This window comes from Mastigoproctus giganteus, chromosome 4, assembly GCF_048544385.1.
Source record: "Mastigoproctus giganteus isolate SK-2022 chromosome 4, ASM4854438v1, whole genome shotgun sequence".
NCBI classification, from domain to species: domain Eukaryota; kingdom Metazoa; phylum Arthropoda; class Arachnida; order Uropygi; family Thelyphonidae; genus Mastigoproctus; species Mastigoproctus giganteus.
In genome coordinates, this window is record NC_143578.1 from 202,308,639 (window position 1) to 202,335,382 (window position 26,744).

A 26,744-nucleotide genomic window follows, 5' to 3' on the forward strand; every position below is an offset into this window, starting at 1 on the left:
AAGACTGAGTTTTAGAAGGATTGAAATCAACTAAATTGTCTTTGCCCCACTGAAGATTGGCATTTAAGGGAGTGGAATGCTAGAGGTGGATTAAACTCTGGCAGTGAGTTAGATGATTTTGTAATAACTAAGAACAAAGTGGAGGAGAAATTGTTGGAGATAAACATAAGATAGGCACTTGGGACTTGGGGTGGATGGGATCTATCCAGTTATATTGAAGGAGGCAGCAAAGGAAGTAAGCAAAACCCTTAGTCATAATTATGAGATCTTGCTTGGATTCAGGGGAAGTACCCATGGACTGGAGATGTGCAAATGTGACCTCAATTCACAAAGGAGGATCAAAGGGTGACACAAGTAATTTACAGACCTGTTAGTTTAACTTCTGTTCCAGGGAAATTAATGGAGACACTGGTTAAAGAAGCAATGCAGGATCATCTAGACAAGACTTCAGTTATAGCTCAGACACAGCATGGTTTTGTTAAGAGGAAGTCTTGTCTGATCAATTTGATTGCATACAATGATGTGGTCACAAAGGAACTAACTTTGATATCATAAACTTGGATCTTAGAAAGGCTTTTGATACTGTTGCACACAGAAGACTGCTGCACACATTGGAGCAGTATAGCATTGGAGGAAAATTGCTGCTATGGATAAAGGGATGGTTGAGTGGGAGAAGACAGAGAGTGGTAATCGATGGACACTGTCTTTCTGGACTAATGTTATTAGTGGAGTCCCCCAGGGTTCAGTGTTGGGTCCATTGTTGTTTTCTGTATTCACCGATGATATTGATGATGGTATATCAGGCTTAATGTCCACGTTTGCAGATGATACAAAGGTTGACAAGGTTGTTAATGACACTAATGACAGTACACTGTTGCAACAGGATCTAGAAAAGTTGAGCAGATGGGCTGAGAGCTGGCAAATGAAGTTTAACATTGACAAATGTAAAGTACTACATATGGGAAGCAGTAATCCCAGAGTGATGTATCAACTCTGTAGTACCACACTGACAGTGGTAGAGAATGAAAAGGACCTAGGGGTAATTGTGCAGGCAGATATGAAGTTTTCTGAGCAGTACAGACTGTCTGCAAGAGTAGCTCATGGTGTCTTGTCAATGATATACAGGAATTTTTCTAACAGGGATAAGGAGGTGATTATCCCCTTGTATAAGGCAGTGGTCAGGCCACACCTTGAGTACTGTATACAGGAGCGAATGCAGAGAAGGGCAACAAGATTAGTAAATGGAACAAAGGGTTGCTCTTCGGCCATATTCGGCCACAATAATTCCTTTAATATTGAAGAAAACAAGAAGCATGGTTTACATTTTTGATTTGACATTTTTGCTCTTTTTGGTGTGGGAGATTATTTTGTTTCTATTGCATTGACTTTCTTTTAGTTTCTGGGCTGTATTGGAACGGCCAACTTTCATCACAAATAATTATGGTACTCAGAAAGTCTGGATCTCCTCCGGTTTTTTTTTTTTTTTTTTTTCAAAACATCTTCGTTTAAAATTTTTGTCACCATCTTAGCGCACACTTTTTTCATCCTTAAATTTTCAGTTAAAATTTGTATGGGTTTTTTTTTTTGTCGTGGATGCTGGATGGTCTTTGTGCCATCATCTTCTATATTCTCTCTTCCTTGTAAAATTCTTTTATGCTGTTCAAACATTTTTTTTTAAGTCTGGTCTGTGCTTGTTAACAGGAGAGACTGCTTCTACAGGGATGGGATACACTTAAATACAAAGGGTGCAAGAATATTTGCTGATGCTATTGAGGCAGTGTTAGGTGGGTCAGAAAACTGCTAGCTTGGGGGATACATGGACTTATACAGTAACTGCTGGCAAAGGTGAAAGTGATTCTTGCACTGCTTCTATTAAAATGTGCAAAAGTCTGGTATTGTATTTAGCCATGTATTTCAGCGACAGCTGGGAGTCATTGCGGTACAAGTAAACACATGGGTTATGTTAGGGTAGCTAAGAATAGGAACAGGTGCATGTATACTTGCATATACACCTAGGAGCTTGGTAAATAAATTTGATGAATTTAAGGTGTTGGTCAAAACATCAAAGTCAGATATTGTTGGGATATCAGAAACGTTGCCGACCATGCTAGCCAGGTGGGTAAAGTGCCTGCCTGGCAACCCAGAGGTCGCGGGCTCAAATCCTGCCTCGGGCTTGGATCAGAGTGAAATGCAAAAACTTTGGGAGGTGCATTATGGTCACAGAAGCCGATGCGCCAACAACTAACAAAAAATAAATAAATAAAAATATCAGAGACGTGGTGTCACACAGATATAAGGAATGCAGAACTGGAATTTGGGGAGTACAATGAGTACAGGAAGGATAGACAGGATAGGAAGGGAGGAGGGGTTATGCTATTAGTTAAGAAACACATAAAATCCAAGGAAGTGAAGCCAGTCGACATCGCTGGACAGTGCAGTGTCAACTCAGTTTGGTGTGACATAAGCACTGGGAGATGAAAATTAAGAGTAGGAGTGTGTTATATAGGCCTAATGTCTCTGATGAGTATAATAAACAACTGTATAGGGAAATAGAGTGGGCCAGTTTTCTGTATTTATAATTGATATTGATGATGGTATATCAGACTTAATATCCAAGTTTGCAGATGATACAAAGGTTGGCAGAGTTACTAATGACAGTATGCTGCTGCAAGAGGATCTAGAAAAGTTGAGCAGATGGGCTGAGAGGTGGAAAATGAAGTTTAACATTGACACATGTAAAGTACTTCCCATATGGGAAGCAGTAACCCCCCCAGAGTAACATATCAACTCTGTGGTACTACACTGACAGTGGTAGAGAATGAAAAGGACCTGGGGGGTAATTGTGCAGGCAGATATAAAGTTTTCTGAGCAATGCAGACGGTCGGCAAGAGTAGCTCATAGTGTCTTGTCAATGATATACAGGAATATTTCTAGCAGGGATAAGGAAGTGATTATCCCCTTGTATAAGGCAATGGTCAGGCTACACCTTGTGTACTGTATACAGGTCTGGAGGCCTCATTTTAAGAAGGATGTAGAGCTGTTGGAACGAGTACAGAGAAGGACAACAAGATTAGCAAATGGAACGAAGGGTTGCTCTTACGAAGAAAGGCTTAAAGTTTTGCAGATTACCATGTCTGGAGACTAGGCACCTGTGAGGTGATCTGATTGAGGTGTATAAAGCCTTGAATGGTTTGAGCATGCTCAATGCTGATGGGATTCTTCCTGTTGCTCAGAATAATCACCTGAGAGGGCATAAATTCAAATTGAGGAAAGACAGTTATTGGATAGATGTGTGGAAGTTTGCATTTAGCCAGCAGGTAGTTGATTGGTGGAACAGACTTCTATCTTTTGTTGTGGAAGTTGATAGCCTAAATAAATTTAAGGCTGAGCTGGACAGGTATTTGGTACGAACAGAGGGGTGAAGTGGGAACGTGTTGGTTTTTTTTTTTTTTTTTCCTCTCTCTCTCTCTCTCTCTCTCTCTCTCTCTCTCTCTCTCTCTCTCTCTCTCTCTCTCTTTTGGCTGATGCTGCATAAGCTTGCTTTCTTGCATCATATGCCTCTAATAATGCAAATGGTAATATGCAAGATCTTGACATAGTATCTTCCCAATAAACTTGATGTAAAAACTCATAACTTTCAGTAGGTGTTTTCTTTTGTTTTGTTAAAAATTTGAGGTTGATTCGTTGTTCAATTATTTTGTCTGTCATTTTTCGACAAACTGCAGAAACACAAGGTAACGAAAACTTGTCTCACTGCAAAGTGAATGAGCGTGTTGGAATGTAACTTGGCAGACAACTAGGAAAAGCTCAAAGTCACCACTATGACTTTGTTTCACAGGTAGCACTTGGTGTGTAGTGTCTATGCATGCAGTCTCTTTATTAATAGCTACATCTTGTATGTATATTTACATTAAATAATATGGTTAGTAATGTATTTGTTATATGTATTGACTATCTTTTTTTTTTTTTTAGTTTTATGTATTCATTATTTCTTTATTTTTTTTTTTTGTGCAGTTTATGTATTACTGGAATTTGTATTATTCTCTAGGGTGGTGTTATTTACTAATTAAGAATCATAAAATCTAAGAATGTGCATGAAGTTTATATTATGTTAAACAACAATGTGGAGTCAGTTTGGTGTGACATAAGCACTGGGAAAATAAAAATGAGCGTAGGAATGTATTAGAGGCCTAATGATTGTGATGAGTACAGCAAACAATTATATAGACAGATAGAGTGGGCAGCAAATCAGTATGTTTTCTAATAAGGAATTTTAACTTTCCACATATTCAGTGGCATTTGTGGGTTCACAGCAAGAAGTTTGCGAATTTATTGGATGACTGTTTCCTACATTATCATGTTAAAGAGGCAACAAGGGACAAGAATACTCTCAATCTAATTATCAGCAATGACTCTTCATGCATTAAGAATCTGCATATAAAAAACACACTAGATGGCAGTGATCACAGCTTATTAATGTGTGATTTACCCAAAGAGTAACTACCATGAAGGTAAAAGGGAAGGGCTTTTGCTTACATAAAAGTATCTACAGTGGGACATTCTGATGACATTACCAACACCAAATTCTAAAGAAGAAGCATTCAGGGAAGTAATTGTAGAAGTTACTAGGCTTTTTTGTACCAACTAAGAAATATTGTTCCAGACTTAGACCTAAATGGATGTCGGATATATCAATGAGACTTGTGGCAGAGAAGAAGAGTACATAGGATGCATATAAATTATCAGGTAATACAGATTCCTACAGTAGATATAAACTATTCTGCTATCAAGTCACAAAGGAAGTTGGCCAAGCTAAGGCAGATTATGAGAAATCTTTGGCAAATGATGTAAAGAAAAATAGCCAAGACTTTTCTTAAGTAAACACTGAAGGAAGGGGATGAATCACATTTGCCCTCTTGATATCCATGCTTTAAATGATAATGATACTACTCAGGTTGCTTACAAACTGAATAAGTCTTTTGCAGTTGCATTCACACATGAGGAATTGTTTAGGGAAGGGAATGCCAAACGTTTGCCTAAATGGTTTTGTGATAACTGAGAGAAAAATGGAAGAGAAATTGTTGAAGATAAACATGAAAATGGTACTTGGGGTGGATAGGATCTATCCAGTTAGCATTAGCATTAGCTGAGGCATATGATGCAAGAAAGCAAGCTTATATAGCATCAGCCAAAAAAATAAATAAATAAATAAAATAAAAATAAATAAAAATTTTAAAAACATTCCCATTTCACCCATCCAGTCACTCCAAATGCTTGTCTAGTTCAGCCTTAAATTTATATAAGCTATCAACTTCCACAACAACAGATGGAAATCTGTTCCAGCGATCAACTATCCGCTGGCTAAAGGCAAACTTCTGCACATCTATTTTACAACTTTCTTTCCTCAAATTGAATCTATGCCCCCTCAGGTTCTTAATCTGAGCAAGAGGAAGTATCCCATCTGCATTGAGCCTGCTGAAACCATTCAAGGTCTTATACACTTCAATCACATCACCTCGCAGGTGCCTAGTCTACAGATGCTGTAACTTGCAGAACTTAAGCATCTCTTTGTAAGAGCACCCCTTTGTTCCTCTCACCAATCTTGTTGCTCTTCTCTGTACTTGTTCTAATAAAAATTTTAAAAATGAGGCCTCCAGACCTGTATGCAGTACTCAAGGTATGGCCTGACCATTGCCTTATACAAGGGGATAATCACTTCCTTGTCTCTGCTAGCAAAATTCCTATATATCATTGGCAAAACTCCATGACCTGCTCTGGCAGCTCATCTGCACTGCTCAGAGAACTTCATATCTGACTGCACAATTACTCCCAGGTCTTTTTCATTCTCCACCTCCTTGAGTGTAATACCACACAGTTGATACATTACTCTGGGGTTACTGCTACCCATATTCAGTACTTTACATTTGTCAATGTTAAATTTCAATTGCCACTTCTTGGCCCATCTGCTCAACTTTTCTAGATTCTGTTGCAGTAGCGTACTATCATTAGTGTCATTAACAACCCTGCCAACCTTCGTATCATCTGCAAACTTGGACATTAAGCCTGATATACCCTCATCAATATCATTAATAAATACAGAAAACAACAATGGGCCCAGCACCAAACCTTGGGAGAATCCACTAATAACATTAGTCCATGTAGAGCAGGTCCATTTGTTACCACTCTCTGCTATCTCCCACTCAACCATCCCTTTATCCATTGCAGCAACTTGCCTTTAATGCCATACTGCTCCAATTTGTAAGGCAGTCTTCCATGTGCAACAGTATTAAAAGCTTTCCTGCCAAGTATATGATATCAAAATTATTTTATGCATCCAGTTCCTTTGTGACCACATCATAGGAAAGGAGCAAAGAAGCTAAGTAAACCTTTAGCCATAATTATTAGAGCATCTTTGGATTCAGGGAAGGTTCCTGTGGACTGGAGATGTGTGAATGTATCACCAGTTCACAAACAAGGATCCAAGAATGACATAAGTAATTACAAATCTGTTAGCTTAGCTTCTGTTCCAGGGAACATAATGGAGTTACTGGTTTGAAAAGTATTGCATGGCCATCTAGACAGGAATGCAGTTGTACTGGTCACAGCATAGATTTATTAGATGGTGATCTTGTCTGACCAATCTGATTGGATACTATGATGCAGTATCAATGGAACTGGATGCAAAAAAGAATTTTGATATCATATGCTTGTATTTCAGGAAAGCTTTTGATACTGTTGCATATAAAAGACTGCTGTACGAATTTAGTGTGGCATTAAGGGCAGATTACTGCTATGGATATGTGGACAGTTGAGTAGAACAGAGAGTAGTTTCATGGACTAATGTTATTAGTGGAGACCCCACCATGGTTAATTTAATTGCTGGGCCCATTGTTCTATTCTATATTTATTAATGACATTGATGAAGGCATATCAGTATTAGGGATGGTATACTGGTATTTCTTGCTATTTTTCAGTGTCAAAATACCACTATTTTTGTTAGCAAAATATCAATATGTCAGTATTTTGGCTTTCTAGCCTTAGATTCTAGAACTAAAAGTCAATTGTTCAATTTAGATACACATAAATTCAAACTGTTTCTGCAGAACACAAGGCAACAATGTGTCTATGTCCATGTGACTGTCCCGAGCAATGGGATTTCCAAAAATCCGGGCCAGTGACACCTCACAGCCAATTAATGAACATCTGCCCAAATCTGGAGTTCGAAAGTTGTCTGTGAGATGTCATGGTAAATTTTGAGCATGACTGTGGCCATCCTAATAATCTAACTCATATGGGACTCTGTACAGTAATAACAAAAATTTCAAAAAATCATTAAGATATTTCAACATTCGCCCGCTAAAAATGCAATCTTACAAAAATATCTCACACTAATATTAGTTTAAAAAGCTAATTTGAATGATTTGCTCAGCGTGATGGAGTAGTTTTATAAATTGAGAAATTGTGTTCAAAAAGCATTGATTGATTTTAATCCTGAAATTAATTTCACTGAGAATGAATTCAATACTATATCACTAGCAATTTCAGCTCTGCTTCCAGTGAACTCACCATCAAAGCGTTGTCACCAAGACACCAATTTGCTAACTGCAAGCACGACTATATAGATTATGATGAAATCACATGCTGAACAAAACACCTCTCTGTCGAAAGAGTTCCATGCTGCATTAAAATTTCACATAGAACAAATATCACCGTTTTAGAAAGTGTTCTTCTATACCGCCATAATCCTCGAGAGGACAAAGAAAATCAGAATCAGCAAAGCTTCTATTGCAACAATTATTTATAATCTAGTTCAAAGACCTTCTGAAACAGTGGAATTTTAAGAAGACAGTGTTGAAAGTGTAAATTACTAATTCCACCTCCACATCTCTGTGTATGCATAATTCAAGCTAAAGAAGGTGAAGATGAACCAGTAATGCTTTTGATGAAACAAAAACTAGTTTGCCATCGATAAAAAGAATGCAGTCCCTACAAAAAAAAACAGTACTTCAAAAAGATCTCAAAATTATCAAACAAGAGATGAGATTAGTTGAAGAGGAAGAAATTAGAGGGAAATATTTGGAATTGGCATATCAGTACCTACTCACCATTCCTCCAACAAGTGTCAATTCGGAACGAGCTTTCTGTGCCGCTTGAAATATTTTCCCAAAAATTCGCTCTTGGTTCAGCAATGAGAATATTGATGCACAAATAAAATAATTTTTGTATTTTTTCCCACTTTTTGGTTTTTAAAATAATTATTTTTTCATAATTATATATAACTATATCAGTAAACATGTTAATTTCTATCAGAATGTAAATTTACATTTTTTTATATTAGATAGTATGAATCAAGCTGTAATACTCAATATGTTCTACGTTGATAATAATATTAGTAAATTAATAAGAGGAGTATACCTCAATATAGTACGTGGAACACTTCCGTATGATACCCTCCAGAAATTAAAACGGAAAAAACGAGAAATCGACAACTTACCGGTACATTAAAGTAAAATATAAATAATTAAATAATCAATTTAACACAATTCAAAATCAATTCAAAACAATTAAAATTCAAATTAACGCAATTAAAAGAATCTAACGAAAATATTCAAAACGATTTTCCTTCCTGAAGCTGACAATGCTTTTCGACCGACTGTTGTGATCACAGGAATGAAAATTACCGAATCAGGCTAATCGTTTTTTCCGTTTTAATTTCTGGAGGGTATCATACGGAAGTGTTCCACGTACTATATTGAGGTATACTCCTCTTATTAATTTACTAATATTTTTTTATATTATAATGTTATATAACTTTACATGTTTATATATTTTTCTACCCAAGTAAATATTTCGTTTCACATATTTTTCTATTTTCAATTCTACTTATGTTATGTAAAATACAGTATTAATACCATTATATCAGTTTTATGTGAAAAAAAATACTGAAATACCAGTTGTTTTTTTTTTTTTTTTTTTCATTTTGCTGTGGTATTGCAATCGTTAATCAATATACCTGTGTATCATCTGCACATTCATACATAATATCCTAGTTTGCAGATGATACAAAGGTTGGCAGGGTTGGTAATGACTTGATCAAGTTATGCTATTGCAACAAGATTTTAAAAAATTAGGTAGATGGGATTAGAAACAGGAATTGAAGTTTACCATTTATCAAATGCAAGTTACTGCATATGGGTAGTAGTAGTAGGAATCCAGATTAATGTACCAACTGTGTGGTACTACACTCAGGGGATTGAAAATGAAGAAAAGATCTGGTGGTAGTTGTGGAGTCAGATATGAGGGTCTCTGAGCAGTACAGAGTGACTGCCAGGACAGTTCATCAGGTTTTGTCAATGATATACAGGAATTTTGCTAGGAATAAGAAGGTGAATATTGTATTGTATTGTGTGAGGCAGTCATTAAGACACATCTTGAGTACTGCATACAGGTCTGGAGTCCTCATTTTAGGAAGGATATGGATCTATTGGAACAAGTGCAGAGATAAGTAAGGAGATTGGTGAGGGGAACAACAGGGTGCTCTTACCAAAAAAGGCTTTGGTTCTGCAAATTTTAGCATCTTGGGACTAGGCACCTGCAAGGTGATCTGAATAAGGTATTTGAGGCTTTGAATGGCTTGAGCAGCCATTTCTTTCCCTTGCTCAGCCTACACACATGAAGGAGCATAAATTCAATTTGAGGAAGTATGGTTGCAGAATATATGTGCATAAGTTTCCTTTCAACCAGCAAGTAGTTGATTATTGGAACAAACTTCCATTTGTTGTTTTGAGTTGTAGTAGTTTGAACAAATTCAAAGACGAGCTGTACAAACCATTGGATTGCATCATTTGCTAATACTAATTCTTGACATGTAAACTGATATTTATTAAAATGTTTATTCTGTTATTCAAAATAGCCACCTCTAGCCTTTGCTCAGTCCTTTAATTTATCATACCTCTTATTTATTACAGTACACAATGTCCATTGAAATATTAGTTTTTGCTATGACTGTTGATTATTTCACTCTCCCTATTAAAATGTTTTTTACATCATACCAAGAGCTCCAACTCAGACCGTAATCTTTGTACCAAAGGGTTAAGTGGTGCATGGGAGGAGCTCTAGAAGGCTGTTCTGAATATATGATGAAATTTTTTAAAAATTATACTTGTGATTTATTAACATTATGAGTGGAATTTAAATTCTGCTGAAAGATTCAGTAGCCTTCGTGGAATAAGGCTTGATTTGAGAGGCTTTTCAGCTGAAATAGCTGCATACAAAATTTTTTTTGCAGAAGTTGCAGGTGTTTGCCACTTTCACAGCTCCAAATTATCCTACACCACTGCTGATGCAGGATAAGAATCTGTGCATTATTCCACAGCCTTCCTAGAGCTGCAGATACGAACTTTATCATTTTTAAAATTAAATTTTTCTTCGGTAATGGTTTTCTCCTCTATGAAAAGTATTATTTGATATTGGTTTTGCCTATCACTGTGAAAGTTTTAATCATAACCTTCTGATTTCCTTCAGAGCAGGAAGTCAGAAGGTTGTGATTAAAACTATTACAGTGATAGGCAAAAATGCACACCAGATCATCTTCCTTTTCTTCTTATGGAAAGTATGCATTCATGCATCATTCCAGGTGCAAGGTTAATTAAGTTAATTTCCATATACCCAGCCACTTCACAAGATCGCAGGAAAGCAGTACTGAACCCAGTAGTCAGGCATCTCACCAGACTTCCAAGGCTGAGTAAGAAATAATAGTGTGATGACCTGAATGGAACAATAAGCCTTTAGCCAATACATCTTAACCAGATAGCAGAATAGGTTACATTGTCTTCCTAGTCATCCATATTCAGCACTGCTAACAGAGATGGGAATTACTTGATTGTCATTTCTTATTTTGGTGGCTATTGCTTTTTGCTTATAAAAACGATTTTGATGAATTCAGTTGCCAACAGCCTATTCCTCTAGAGTTCTGCTCTATGTGAATGATTAGATCAAAAGGATGCTATATATTCTTTGGGTGTCACCAATTGCCTGCTAATTCCTAATGGCTGGTGGGACAGTTAAAAATTGCTGGCTGAAAACAGGCTTTCTGTGTGTGAGGTATGATAGCTACTCTATTTTATGTCACCCACACTCCATTTTAACTTGCAAGTGGGCATGCAATGTGATTAGTTATCAATTTAATTATTAAATTGCCATGTGTATTATGGGATCTAAATTATGATCCCATAATGCAGCGTATTGCATTTATTTATCAAATTAGACATTCCTGCATTTATTACGTTGTCTTTCATTGTATTTAATTAACGCTTTAGCAATTGATTCTGACTTATGGGACCTGAATATTGATATAGTATCACACCATTGCTGATGTAGAGGAATAATACCTAGATATCTTGTAACCCACTAGTTTTGTAAAGGGGCTTTGCCTTGTATTGTTTTGTTTGAGTTGAGTATTATTTATTTTTATATTTGTTTGCTAATAATGGATTTATATATAAATCTATATAAAAAAATATAAATATACAGGGTGTCTCAAAAATACACGGCATAACTTCAGGAATTCATTCCTCATAAGTAGACAATAAAAATATTTTATATCAACCCAGAAATGCTTGGTTCCCAAGTTATTAACCAGAATCTCTTATCTCCCACAGGTGATTTCCTTCATCACAAGGTACTGACAGAATCTGGTGGTTTTCCATTCTGACCATGTACTCAAATCAGGAGCAAGCGGATATGCATTTTATGTACAGTTTGGCAGATGACAATGCTCTGGAGGCTTGTTGTTTGTACCACGAAAGGTTCCCAGAACAAAGATGTCCAGACAGGAAAACGTTTGAAGGTATCCATCGCCGCCTTTATGAATATGGGACCTTTACACCTCGTGCTGCTGACAGAGGATGACCAAGATCTACGACTCAAGTAGAGGTGGAGATTTTGGATGTTGTCCTCTGGTCAGAATGGAAAACCACCAGATTCTGTCAATACCTTGTGATGAAGGAAATCGCCTGCGGGAGATAAGACATTCCAGTTAATAACTCGGGAACCAAGCATTTCCGGAACTATGTTGATATAAAATATTTTTATTGTCTACATATAAAAAACTCATTCCTGAAGTTATGCCGTGTATGTTTGTGACACCCTGTATGTTTTTTTCCCTTTCCTTTGTTTTTTGATGTCCTTTCACATACTCATTTGATTATATTTCATTTTCATATTTTACCAGTGCGGTGTTTAGTTATATAATACTATTACATTCTTCTGGTTTTTTTTTTTTTTTTTTTGTGTGTGGCACCTCTGTAGCCAGGTGGGAAGGAGCAGCAGTGTGTAGCACACGCTTCTTGATTAGACCGGGGTTCGAGCCCGTCACCACCAAATATGGAGGATGCGGAAAGGTCAGGGAATGACCATCGCATATCCCGGAGCAATATGGCCTTAGTTGCTAATGCTCCTAAAAACCAAATAACAGCATCTGTTTTTTTTTTTTTTTTTTTTTAATTTTATTATTTTTATAATTTTTCTTTACCATTCAAAACTCCACAGCTATTCAGAATTTGTCACATATTATGTGACTTTTTGTCTTATTTTGTACCCTAAAATATGTCCTATAATTTTTGTACATACTTTTGAAATACCCTGTATGTATCTCTTTGAACCTTTTCCTGTTGGTAAAGAATAGTATAGTCTTTGAAATTATATAATATTATATTCTTAGATCCAGTAGTTATTTTTTATGAAATTTTAAAACTACAACTTCCAGAACATTTATAATGTGGCATTATATGAAGATTTTCATTCATTTTGTCAGCCAGTGTCAACCATTGAATATAAACTTTGAAGTTCATAGCTGCAATAGTTATTTTTTACGAATCTTTTCTTTTTATAGAGTATCTTTTTTATTCTTTATTAAAATAAATTTTGCTTACTTTCAATGAGTAAGCAATGAGTAGTTATTACCGTCATATTAATAACTAAAACATCTGCTCTAGTTTGTTTAAAAAGTACCATCCACTTTCCATTGGAATGTGAATGTAGAAGATTCAAAGTTCTGTAAATATTGATCAGTCATTATTGCATAATAATGTAAACAAGCATAAAACTGCCTCTGGTGAATTGGCATAATGCAAGTAATTTCATTGCTTTTTACAATAGCTTTTTATAACTTATTGCATGATTAGCTTATGAATAATTGCAGGAGTAATAGAATTTTCAAAATTACTATGACAAACCACTAACAGTGTACCTATTAAATTTGACTGTTTTTCTGCATAGTGAGAATATTAGATAAAGACATCTCAATTTTACGTAAGGGTAGACAGAGTTTCTTCAGGTTAAGACTGATCCTTCTTTGTAAGCAAAAGTTTTGAAAACACTGGGGATTGCTTAATTCTCTTCGCCTCTAATTTTCTTTGTTCTATTTTAATTTATCCTGTGATTTGGTTTTCTTTAATGATTGTATACTTTTTTCTACTCAAGTGTTGCATCTGGACCTATCAGTTAAATAAAAACCAATTATTGAAAGTTTAGCTTCTGAACAGTTTTGCAAGTGCTGAATTTGATCCAGCGATATATCATTATTAATGAATGAAAAATACTAAATTAGTTATAGATATTTTATAATGCTGCTGTAGAGCAAAATGGTGACATTAAATTAATATTCTCATTATTAATATGAATAATCTATATAATTCAATTTCAGAAGCTTTGCCCTTTCAGAAATGGTTAATTTTATCTAAAAGATTAATGTACTTAAAATATTTAATTTTATAAAAAATATTAAATATTATGCTTCTGAATTTTGCTTTCTTCATATACATTGTTTCTGACTTCTGATGCAGAGGTGAAACTATAGATTCTGCTCATTCCCCTCCACCAGATTGCCAATCGGCTCCATACAATCCATAGCAACCATACCAAACCTACCACTAGGGCCTCCCGAGTCCCCCAATGGTGGCAGACCTGGCAGTATGGTAGTTTCGCCACTGTTCTGATGTTATTCTATTTCCTACTCTCCTCCCCCCCCCCCCAAAACACTTCCTGTAATTCTTTCAACATTGCTTTCCTTAAATGTGGTGTGTTTTATTTGTTTTTGGGGGACAAGGGCCTTTTTCACTAATTCTCTCTTTCTGCACAACTAACTAGACAAGAAAAGTTCCTCCTTCTGCATCCTCCCCTGAATCCATGGACAATGGGGAGGACAGCTCCAAGCGCTACCTCTTCTTTGATACCAAGTCCAAGGTAGAGTAAAAATGTGTCATCTAAATGGCCAGTTTTATGAAACCTTGTCATTTTGATATTTCTTTTATAAATTCAACTATTTAAAAGAAAGTATTTCCAAAGAAAGATTTTAAATTAAGCTTTAAAATCATCATTATAAAGATATAAAACTTTGTTATTCATTTTCATCTGGGAAGCCTACATTCTTTATTACAGTGTTCATTACAGATTTTGGTTACTGTAATTAATTGCATTTACAATGGAAAAATATTCAGTAATATTACAAATCATAAGATTAGTAATTTATAAACAGTTTTAATTTAATCAAGTCAAGCATGTTGAGAAAAGACCTTGTGGTTAATAAAAAATTAATGTGGAGTAAGAATGATAAAAAAATCACTTTTGTAAAAAAAAAAAAAGAGTTAATTTACTGTTGCTAAAATTCCCAAACAATACAACAACTTAACAATTAGTGACATTTCCAGATTCCGTGTTGGATTCTGTCATCAGGCCCATTCAAGAAAAAATGAAGGCTGGAACAATGTATACAGGGAAGAAAATTGAGTTTTCTCTTCTGAGAATTTTTTTTTTTACTTGTCATAAAGGCAGAGTATGATATTTGAAATAATACTTCCATCAGGGGCATGGCTAGTTAATTTAGCACCCAGAGCAGATTCATACTGCTTACTTACAACTTAAAATTTATTTCCTTTTTTATACACCCCTATCAGAAATTCACATGAGGACGAATGCCCTTTTGCCCCTGCCTTGGCTCTGACTGTGCATTTGGTATTTATGATCTTGAAAACTATAACACAGCATTGAGCATTCTCTTCACTGCAAATATCGGTGTGGTTGAGGGTGGAATTAGATATTTAATTTAATTCATGCTAGCCAAAAGGAATAGTGCTGTATGGGCTATTATTGTAATTAAATTTTCAGCTATTACTGTAATTAACATCACTGATTAAATTAAGATGATAAAAAAGGGCGTTTGTGAGAATTAAACTATACTATACACTGAAAATTTAAATCTGGGGTAACCTAAATTAATTTAGTTCCTGGTTGAATTTAAAAAAATGCTACAATAAATAAAAATATTTTGATGTTTATACTGAACTGAAAACAGCAATTTGCCACCCAGAAGCTAAACTAATTAAACCTCTTCTGGAAAAGTTCTGCTTATTACTTGCTTTAACACAAAAGGAATTCCTTACCAACATGGCACCTCCGAGCCAGGTGGGCAGGAGCAGCAGTGCATAGCACACACACTTCTTGAACGGTCAGGTCATTCCCAGAGGAATATGGCCTTAGTTGCTAATGCTCCTAAAAACCAAATAACAAACAAACCTTACCAACGTGCATAGCTATATGGAACTATGATGCTGTTTTGTACTATAGAACTTCTGAAAAAGGTCTAGAAACACATTCATAAGATGCATTTTGGAACACATGGATTTTGTATCTCAGCAATGTCAGATTCATATTATACATGGTTTTAATACTTTTTTATAAAGAACATGACACTTCTATCCTACCTCGATCTCTCTCTACAACATACTTGACTTGTACTTTGATTTTTGCTTTCCCTAGCATAAATAAAGGCTCTGTGCAGGAAAGAAGGGCGACAGTAAAAATTTCAATGGTTCCACTGAAGGGCATTGCAGAAACTAACATACATAGTTGAGAAATGAGAGAAAAAGTGGAATTGGTTTGTTGTTTCAAATGGATAGTAATTGATCACAAAAGTAATTAAGCAGGTATAGGTTTCTTCTTAACAGTAAATCTGGTCTCAGTTAGTCTTGCGGAGTCTTATATGCAGTTCTAATATTTTCTTTTGTTGGAAAGCTGTTTGTCCATTGCGTTAGTAATATTTCTGGAGTAATAATGTTTCTCCTTAGGCATTGTGATATTTATAATGCAGTAGTGTTTGTTAATAATGTTTCTCCATAGGCATAGTAATATTTCTAATGTAATATTATTATTAATAATAGTAATAGCAGCATATGATGCAAAAAGGAATGCTTATAAAGCATTCCATCAGCAAAAAAAAAGAAAATTCCCACATCATCTGTCTATCCTCTCCAATAATTTGTCTAGTTCTTCCTTGAATTTATTCAAACTACTCACTTCCACAGCAACAGATGAAAGTTTATTCCAACAATCAACCACCCAATGGCTGAAGACAAACCTCCACACATCTACCCTGCAACCATTCATCCTCAATTTGAATTTATGCCACCGTGTGTACTGTCAGCAAGAGGAAGAATGATTATTGAGCTCAATATTGAACCATCAATATTGAGCTTTCTCAATCCATTCAAAGCTTTAAACACCTCAATAAGATCCCCTTGCAGGTGCCTAGTTTCCAGATGCTGCCATTTGCAAAACTGAAGACCTTTCTTGGTAAGACCAGCCTTCTGTTCCCCTCACCAGTCTCATTGACCTCTGGACCCCCATTCTAGCAGATCTGTATCCTTCCTATAATTAGGCCTGCAGGCTTGTATGCAACACTCAAGATGTGGCCTAACCCATTCCCTTGTACAATAGGATAATAACTTTCTTATCCCTAATAGCAAAGTTCTTGTATATCATTGACAAAACCCCATGGGCTATTCTGACAGCCTGTCTGTATTGCTCAGAGAATTCATATCTGACTGCACAATTACCCCCAGGTCTTTTTCATTTTTCAATACCCTGAGAGTAGTACCATGAAGCTGGTATGTTAATCTGGAATTACTGCTAGCCATATGCATTAGCTTGCATTTATCAATGTTAAACTTCAATTGCCATTTCTCAGCCCATTTGCCTAACTTTTCTAGATCCTATTGCAGTAGCATACTGTCATTACTATCATTAACCGCCCTGCCAACCTTTGTATCATCAGCAAGCTTAGACATTAAGACATATGCATTCATCAATACCATTGATAAATACAGAAAACTATCCTTTATGCCCCCTCGTGTGTAGTCTGAGCAGGACAAAGAATGCCATCAGAATTGAACTTGCTCATCCTTTCAAAGTCTTTAATGCTTCATGCAGATGCTTATAGTCCAGATGTTTCAATTTGCAGAACTGAAGCTTTTCTTGGTGAGACTAATCTTTTGTTCTCCTCACCAATCTTGTTGACCTTCTCTACACCCATTCCAGCAGTTCTACATCCTTCCTAAAATGAGGCCTCCAGAGTTGTATGCCGTACTTAAGGAGTGGCCTAACCATTGCCTTACACAATGGGATAATCACCTCCTTATCCCTGGTCTTGGTGCATTATAGCCTTAGTTGCTAATGCGCCAATAAAATCCAAACCAAATCTCCTTATCCCTTCTAGCAAAGTTCTTCTATATTATTGATGGGCTACCAGTGATATACAAGAACTCATATAGAAACCCCATGAGCTTTTCTAACAGCCTGTTTGCAGGGCTCAGAGAACTTCATATCTGACTGCACAATTACCCTGAATGTAGTACCACACAGTTGGTACATTAAGATGTGATTACTGCTACCCCTATAAGTATTCATTTGTCGATGATAAACTTTAGCTGCCATTTCTCAGCTCGTCTGTATAACTTTTCCAGATCTTTTTGCAGTTAACTTACCATGATTACTGTCATTAACCACCTTACAAAACTTCAATATTAAGCCAAATATGACTTCATGCATATCATTAATAAATATAGAAAACTGCAATGGGAACCCAACACTGAACTCTGGGGGACCTAACTAATAACATTAGTCCAAGAAGAGCAGTGTTTATTGATTAGTATTAGTAACGGCCGCATGGTGCAAGAAAGCCTATGGCTTATGCTGCACCAGCCAAAAAAAAAAAAAAAAAAAATCCGAACAAAACAATGATAAAAACAAAAAATAAATAAATAAATGAAATAAATAACTAAATAATAATAATTAATAAATAAAAAATAAATAAAAAGGAAATTAAACCTATCATCCTATGCGCTTCCCTTACCCGAAAGTACTATCCAGATGACCTTTGAATTTCCCCAAACTGTCGGCCTCTACCACCCATGAAGGCAACTTATTCCAGTAATTTATAACTCGCTGGCTAAAATAAAACTTCCTGCAGTCCAATCTAAACATTTCCCCCCCGTAACTTGAATTTATGTCCCCTAGTTCTAGCATCATTTATAATCTTGAAAATTTTGTCCTCATTCATTTTACTGATGCCTCTCAGAGCCTTAAACACCTCAACCAAATCTCCTCTAAGGTGTCTAGTTTCCAAACTCTGCAACCCACATATTTAAAATCTTTCTTCATAAGGACGCCCTTTTGCCCATCTCACCAGGCGAGTTACTCTTCTTTGCACCCTTTCAAGAAGCTCGATGTCTTTCTTTTAGGTGCGGTCTCCATACTTGAACACAGTATTCCAAGTGTGGTCTAACATAAGCCTTATATAATGGGATTATCACGTCCCTATCTCTACTTGCAAAAGTTCGATAGATCATCGATAGGACACCATGGGCCTTCCTTGCAACCTGTTTACAATGCTCAGAGAATTTCATGTCTGACCGTATCGTAACACCCAAGTCCCTTTCCTCCAGTATTGGGTTTAGTTGAACTCCAAGTGAATAAGTTTTTTTGGGATTACTGTTTCCCAGGTGTAATACCTTACACTTTGTTGGATTAAAGCACAGCTTCCATTTTTCTGATCATTCTTGAAGTCTATCTAGGTCTCTCTGAAGAAGCTCAGCTTGACAGTGATCATTAACTACTCTACCAATTTTAACATCATCTGCAAATTTAGACATCATGCCCTCTATCCCTTCATCAATGTCGTTTATGAAAATTAAAAACAACAGTGGTCCTAATACTGATCCTTGGGGAACCCCACTTCTTACATCAACTCAATCTGAGGAATAGCCATTTATCACAACCCTCTGCCACCTGCCCTGAAGCCATCCTTCTATCCATCTAAGGATTTTCCCAGTGATTCCAACCTGTTCCAGCTTATAAAGCAACCGCTCATGTGGGACTGAGTCAAAAGCTTTGCTGAAATCTAAATAAACAATGTCGAAATTATTCCCTAAATCCAGCTCGTGAGTGACCCTTTCGAAATAGCGAACCAGATTTGTTAAACATGATTTTCCCTTTACAAAACCATACTGAGTATCCTTGAGAATTTCAATTCGATCCAAATGATCCTGAATTCCACCCTTGATCATTGCCTCCATGATTTTCCCTACTACTGAAGTTCAGACTGACAGGTCGATAATTTCCAACTTCACTTTTAGAGCCACCCTTATGTATGGGAGATACATTTGCACTTTTCCAATCTAAGGGAATCTCCCCAGAGTCTAGTGATGCTCGCATAATTAGCCTCAATGGTTCAATGCACTTGCTTGCCACCTCTCTTAAGATTATAGGGTATATTCCATCAACTCCAGGAGCCTTACTGGTCTGTAGGCTCGAAAGTTTTTTCATTAAATAATCTTGCAAAATTTCAATATCATTAATTACATATTTTTTAACTTCGCTCCTACAATTTTCCATTGCCACAAAACGTTTTTCATTTGTAAATATCGATGCAAAATAACTGTTGAGTTCATCTGCAACGGCAGCTGGTGTATTTATTACTATCCCCTTTCCCTTACGTAAAGGTCCGATCTGGTTTATCCTGCTCTTCTTGGCATTTATATATGTGAAGAATTCTTTATCCCCCCTCTTTGCTCTGTTTGCTAGTGATTCTCATAAACTGCCTTTGCCTGTCGAACCTTTTCTGTGGCTCAATTACACATCACCTTGTAGCTGTTATAGGCTTCAGTACTTTTTATTGCTCTGTAACCTTTCCATGCCACCTTTTTCTGCTCAAGTAATGCGGCAACTTCACTATTCATCCAACTTGGAACCCTTCTCGTGGAGTATTTTTTTAATGGTATATACGCATTCAAGGCATCTGTGATTAATGTTTTAAAAGCGTACCACAGTTCAATTGTGTTCATTCTCTGCGCAATATCTGCCCAGTTAATAGAGGCCATATAGTACCTTAAGGCATCGTAATTTCCTTTTCTGAAATTAAAACCCATTCCTTTGCCTTTTACTTCTGCTACCTCTGTCGTCATCATCCACCGTAGAACTCCGTGATCACTTCCTGCTGCTGGTTCCTCTACTGTCAGCCCTGTTATGTCATCTGATTCATGTGTGATGATGAGGTCTAGGATATTCTTTTCTCTAGTACTTTCCCTGACATGTTGATACAAATAACAGTCATCTAGTTGATTTAAAAATTTTGTTCCCCATGTCGAGTTTCCTTCCCATTTACTCCAATCAATTAGAGGCAAATTGAAATCACCCATAATAAGGTATTGGCGCTTACTTGCCCATTCCATTTGCATGTAGAGGCTTTTGTCATAATCTTCACAATCACCTGGTCTGTAGATTACTCCTACTCGCATTATACCTTTGTTTCCAACTATCTCACACCATACAGACTCTATACTAGCATGCGAAATGTCTGAATCCGGGAAAGCTATCATCGCACTGAGGCTGCTTCTGATAAGAAGCATTACGCCACCACCCCTTCTATCTAACCTATCCTTCCTAAATACATTATACAAGCTGTACTGAAACTCATCATCCCCAATTTCCGGGTGGCACCACGTCTCTGTAAGCCCTATTATGTCCGCGTTACTTGTTTTAACCAGCAGTTCGAATTCGCTCATTTTATTGATGACACTTCTAACGTTACTGTATAAACAATTAAGATTTACTGTTCTTGTATATTTAACAACCCTAACACAACCCTTGAAGTTTTTTAGGCTCTCTTCCCTGATATTAGCTACCCGCTCATGTGAAACGTCTTTTACTCCCAGAACATCTAGATAATACGTCCAGTTGGGGTAACAGATAAGAACTCTTAAGGTATGTGCAAGAGTTACATTGACCAATATTATCAGATAAACGCGTGTCAGTATTACCCACATCCCCCCCCCTAACTAGCAGTTTCCCTGAACCTTTAAGGTATCCTCAATAATACTGGCAAAAACTTTTGCACCACCTTTGTTTAAGTGTATCCCGTCTCTACAAAACAAATTCCTTCTACCTACAAGTGTGGGCCATGCTGATAGAAATTTACCCCCTAAAGCCTTGCAGATTCCTTCAAGTCTTGAGTTAATCCACAAGGCTCTTAACATATAATCCCTCCTATCGTGTCTGGGCAGAATTGCAGACACAGACATTATGGCCTAGCTCGCGACATTTCCTCAGCATGGTCCTGTATTTTCCAACAAATCGTCAGATCGTGTACGTTTAATATCATTTGTCCCCACATGAATAATAATATTTTCTTTACCCCCTTTAAAATCTGACAATCTGTTGGTGACATCATCAATAGTTGCTCCCGGCAGACATACCCTGGTTCTGCTCCACCTATCTTTATTACAAAAAATATTCCCCATTTCCCTGACAATGGAGTCTCCTAATAAAATTGTCCTTTTTAACCAGAGTAGTTTGCACTTGGTTTTTCTGTTTTGAGGCTCGAATCGGGTGTGCATCACTTGGTAGATTGCTGGAGTTTTGAGTCCCTGACAAGCTCCCAGATGCATTATTTTCGAGGGCAAGCACTCGTTTTTTCAGGGACTCAAATTGTTCCATCAGTGCACCAAATTGTAATTTAAGATCGGTGCACTCCTTACATCGATCACAAAGAAAAGAATCCCCAGGTGAGGTAGGATTAGTCACCAGGTCGATCTTGGAAAACATACCACAGGTTCCACAACCAATTAAATCATGACTCACCCATAAATCGCCATCTGCTATTTCCGTGTGAGTCACAATACCCTGTGACGTGTTTAAGGCAGATCTTGTAACTACCATTATAAAATTAAATAAATATCAATGAAAGTAACTTTAAAAAATTATATCTATAATATTATTAAAATCAAATAGTTACAGGAAAACCTATAACAAAATAATCCAACAATATCTAAATAAATCAAATATTTAAAAGCACTATCCAAAAGTAAACCATTTAACTGAGGAGCCCTGTCTAAGCGCGTCCGCTCACCTCGAATACCAACGTATTATGTGTATTATATCAACTCATTCCTATATCCATAGCTGTAACTTGCTCTAAATGGCCACACTGCTCATATTTGTATAGCAGTCTTTTATGTTCAAGAATATAAAAAGCTTTTCTAAAATCTAAGCATATGATGTAAAAATTATTTTTTGCATCCAGTTCCCTTATTACTGCAAAATAGTTTACAATCATATTGGTCAAGCAAGATGGCCCCTTAACAAATCCATGCTGGAACTGCAGTGTAATTGCATTACTTCTTAACAAACAGTTTTTTTTAAAGAAACTGTTTATTTTTTACACCAGAAATTGCATCTTAAGGGAAGAAAGTCAATGCTGCGTTCTACATATTGCTTCAAAGGCTATTGAAAAAAGTCAGTGGAGTCCAAAGAGATGATGTTCAGTTCAGCAATTATGTTGTTCTTTATGTCTCAACATAGTGAAATCTCTCTTTTGTGGGGAATTTTCATCTTGAGAAAGAGGAAGAAGTCTGCTGTATCTAAGTAGGGAGAGTAGGGTGAATGGTTGATCTGTACAATGCCTCAGCTGGGAAATGCACTGTTGAAGTGCATTTTTAAGGTGAGGCCATAATTTTGAGAAAGGCATCTGGTTCTTTTTTTTGCATGACAATGTCCCCACCTATTCTGCACTTGTTGTGAAGACATTTCTGATGAATTAAGCATGGCATTATACAGATCCCAGCAGTTCTTGAAATCGCCAGCAATGTGCTCGGGATTTAAAGGACTGCTGGGAATCACCATGCAACAAGGAAATACATGAGCAGTGTTACAGTAATTAAGACTAAGAACAATGCATATAGATTTGCTTGTACGTACATTAATCCTAGTGCATAGTAAGTATATTTGAAGTGCTGGTCAAGACATCAAATGCAGATATTCTGCATATATCAGAGATGTGGTGCCACTAAAATGTAAGGAAAGCAGAATTTGAGTATGGGGCGTAAGTGTATACAGAAAGAACAGATAGGAGGGGAGAGGAACTATGATCTTAGTTAAGAAGCACATCAAATCTAAGGCTGCATTTAGTTGGCATGGGTGACTATTGCAATAGTGAGTCAGCTTGGTATGACATAACCACTATGAAAACAAAAATTAAGAGTAGGTGTGTGTTATGGTCTAATGACTGTGATCAGTATAATACTGATACAGAGAAATAGATTAGGTCAGTAAATCAGAATGCCTTACAGTGGGAGATTTTAACTTTCCAGATATTCAATGGAACTTGTGGATCTGGTCACCCAGACGTTAGCAAGTGGCTTTTCCAGATTTATTGAATGACTATTTTTTTCAGCAGTACGTTAGAGATGCAACAAGCGAGAGCAATGTTCTTGATCTGATTATCAGCAGCAGTAGTTATACATGCCTGCATTAAGAATCTGCAGATAAAAGAACCACTAGATGGTAGTGATCACAAGTATTGATGTGGAATTTACTTAACCCTTAAGTACTAATATACAATTATTGGGACATAGGTACTGACATGTCGTCTGTGAGACTACCTTGAACCAAAATTATTTTTTCATACTTGTTTTTATTTGAAATTCAGTTATATTTTGGACACTTATAATATACTTATGATAATATAAATCCACAAAAAGTATAAAAATAATACACTATTTTTGAAGAAAAAATATTACTTGGAGATACAAAAATACCAAAGAAATGCATGTCTACCATATTTTGCAGAATTTATTTTTTGTGTACAAAAACTAAAACAAATATAAGGATTAAGTTTTTTTTAATATGTTGAAAAAAGGCTAAGTAAGCATTATATGCATGAAATGCTAAATATGCACTTTAGCATTAGCATTAGTAGAGGCATATGATGCAAGAAAGCAAGCTTATTCAGCATCAGCCAAAAAAAAACACACCACTCCCATTTCACCCCTCCGTTCACTCGAAATACCTGTCCAGTTGAGCCTTAAATTTGTTTAGGCTATCAACTTCAACAACAAGTGATGGAAGTCGGTTCCACCAACCAACCACCCGCTGGCCAAAGGCAAATTTCCACACATCTATCCGACATCCGTCCTTCCTCAATTTGAATTTATGCTCTCTGAGCTGATTATTCTGAGCAAGATGAAGAATCCCATTGGCATTGAGCATGCTCAAACCATTCAAAGCCTTATACACCTCTATCAGATCACCTCGCCGGTGCCTAGTCTACAGACTCTGTAATTTGCAAACCTTAAGCCTTTCTTCATAAGAGCAACCCTTTGTTCCATTCACTAATCTTGTTGCCCTTCTCTGTACCCATTCCAGCAGCTCTACATCCTTCTTGAAATGAGGCCTCCAGACCTGTATACAGTACTCAAGATGTGGCCTAACCATTGCCTTATACAAGGGAATAATCACCCCCTTATCCCTGCTAGAAAAATTCCTGTATATCATTGACAAGACACCATGAGCTACTCTTGCAGCTCGTCTGCACTGCTCAGAGAACTTCATATCTGCCTGCACAATTACCCCCAGGTCCTTTTCATTCTCCACCACTGTCAGTGTAGTACCGCAGAGTTGATACGTTGCTCTGGGGTTACTGTTTCTCATATGTAGTACTTTACATTTGTCAATGTTAAACTTCATTTGCCACCTCTCAGCCCATCTGTTCAACCTTTCCAGATCCTGTTGCAGCAGCATAGCGTCAGTGGTGTCCTTAACAACTCTGCCAACCTTTGTATCATCTGCAAACTTGGACATTAAACTTGATATCCCATCATCAATATCATTCATAAACACCGAAAACAACAACGGACCCAACACTGAACCCTGAGGAACTCCACTAATAACATTAGTCCACGTTGAGCAGTGTCCATTGATTACCACTCTCTGTCTTCTGCCACTCAACCATCCCCTTATCCATAGCAGCAATTTGCCTCCAATGCCACACTGCTCCAATTTGTGCAGCAGTCTTCCATGTGCAACAGTATCAAAAGTCTTTCTAAGATCCAAATATATAATATCAAAGTTACTCCCTGCATCTAGTTCTTTTGTGACTACATCATAGTATCCAATCAAATTGGTCAGGCAAGACCTGCCCTTAACAAAACCATGCTGCGTCTGAGCTATAACTGAATTCTTGTCTAGATGATCCTGCAGTGCTTCTTTAACCAGTCCCTCCATTAATTTACCTGGAACAGAAGTTAAACTAACAGGTCTATAATTACTTGTGTCAGCCTTTGATCCTCCTTTGTGAATTGGGGTTACATTTGCACATCTCCAGTCTATGGGTACCTCCCCTGAGTCCAAAGAAGCTCTCATAATTATGGCTAGGGGTTTGCTTACTTCCTTTGCTGCCTCCTTTAATATAACTGGATAGATCCCATCCACCCCAGGTGCCTTTTTTATGTTTTTCCTCAACAATCTCTCCTCCACTTTCCTCTCAGTTATTACAAAATCATCCAGCTCACTGCCAATGTTTACTTTGCTTACATCATTCTCCTTCCTGAATAACTCCTCATGCGTGAATAACTCCACTTTCTTAGACATATTTTCTATACATTGGAGGCACAGTCTTTTTGCACATTGAAGACACACAGGCTGGCTTCTTACATGAATTACAGAGGTATTTTGTAATTCTTTTTTTTACTTGGACAAATTGAACAGATTTTGCATTTTTCCAGAATGTCTTCATCAAGTGGATCTAAAACAGCTATATCTTCAATACCCAGAATGCAGCGTATGCAAAATTTATTTCTCTAGGCACATGTGGATTTGCTTCCTGTCTTCTCATATGTGGTTCAACCATTTACCTTGCAAGTTGTTTCAAAAAATTAGATTTTTCGGGTAATCGGGGATTGTCCCTATAAGATTGGTGGACCATGTATGCATTAGTGCAAGCAACATCTAAAATTCTGAAAAATATTGACATCAGCCATCTTTCTGTGTGACGTCTTGTAGTGCTTTTAGAACATTTTTCATCTAGTGAGTCTACACCAGTGCTAGGCAAACTGTGTGAGGTGTGACCCACAGTTGGGTCGCAGGGAAAAATAAAGGGGTTGTGGAAATTTTTAAATAAATTTATTTTTTGTGTACATAAAAGCTAAAAATCCGTTATTGAAATTACTTTTTCAATACTGTAGGTGTAGAGCCTGTGCTACTCGAACTAAGTCTAAGATACGAATGAACCTTACTGCCTACTGCATCGGGGATATGCCTTAATTTGCTCAATGGCTATGGACACAAAGAAAACAGCTGGCTAGTGTGACTTCTCAGTATTACTCAAATGCTGAGTAGTACTGAAAAGTACTATTCATACTTCTTACATTCGTGCTTCCTACAGCAACACAAATTCTTAAATTTGCCTGTACTGTATTGCCTAAAGGCCAGAGGTGCAAACGTGCGGTAGCAATAAATATATATAGCAAGTGTTGCAACCAAACTTTATTCTGCTTTGTAATTCGGTGCATTCTCCCTGCTGCAATAAAAATTATTTCAATTATGCATGGAGAAAAGTACAGCAACGATTTAAATAC

The 26,744-nt window shown here is 36.7% G+C and overlaps 1 protein-coding gene across 6 annotated transcripts in view; it reads left to right on the forward strand.

Annotated features, from left to right (window-relative positions):
• LOC150087330 (FK506-binding protein 15-like) overlaps positions 1–26,744 on the forward strand; it is a 373,115-nt gene that overhangs the window by 320,486 nt on the left and 25,885 nt on the right. For 5 of the 6 annotated variants that reach the window (XM_090371133.1, XM_090371131.1, XM_090371134.1 and 2 more), the window contains one exon: positions 14,149–14,244. The exons of the other annotated variant lie outside the window; for it this stretch is intronic. In XM_090371133.1, coding sequence (XP_090227259.1) covers positions 14,149–14,244 — 96 coding nt within the window. The remainder of the gene's footprint in view (positions 1–14,148; positions 14,245–26,744) is intronic. 6 annotated transcript variants of the gene reach the window in all.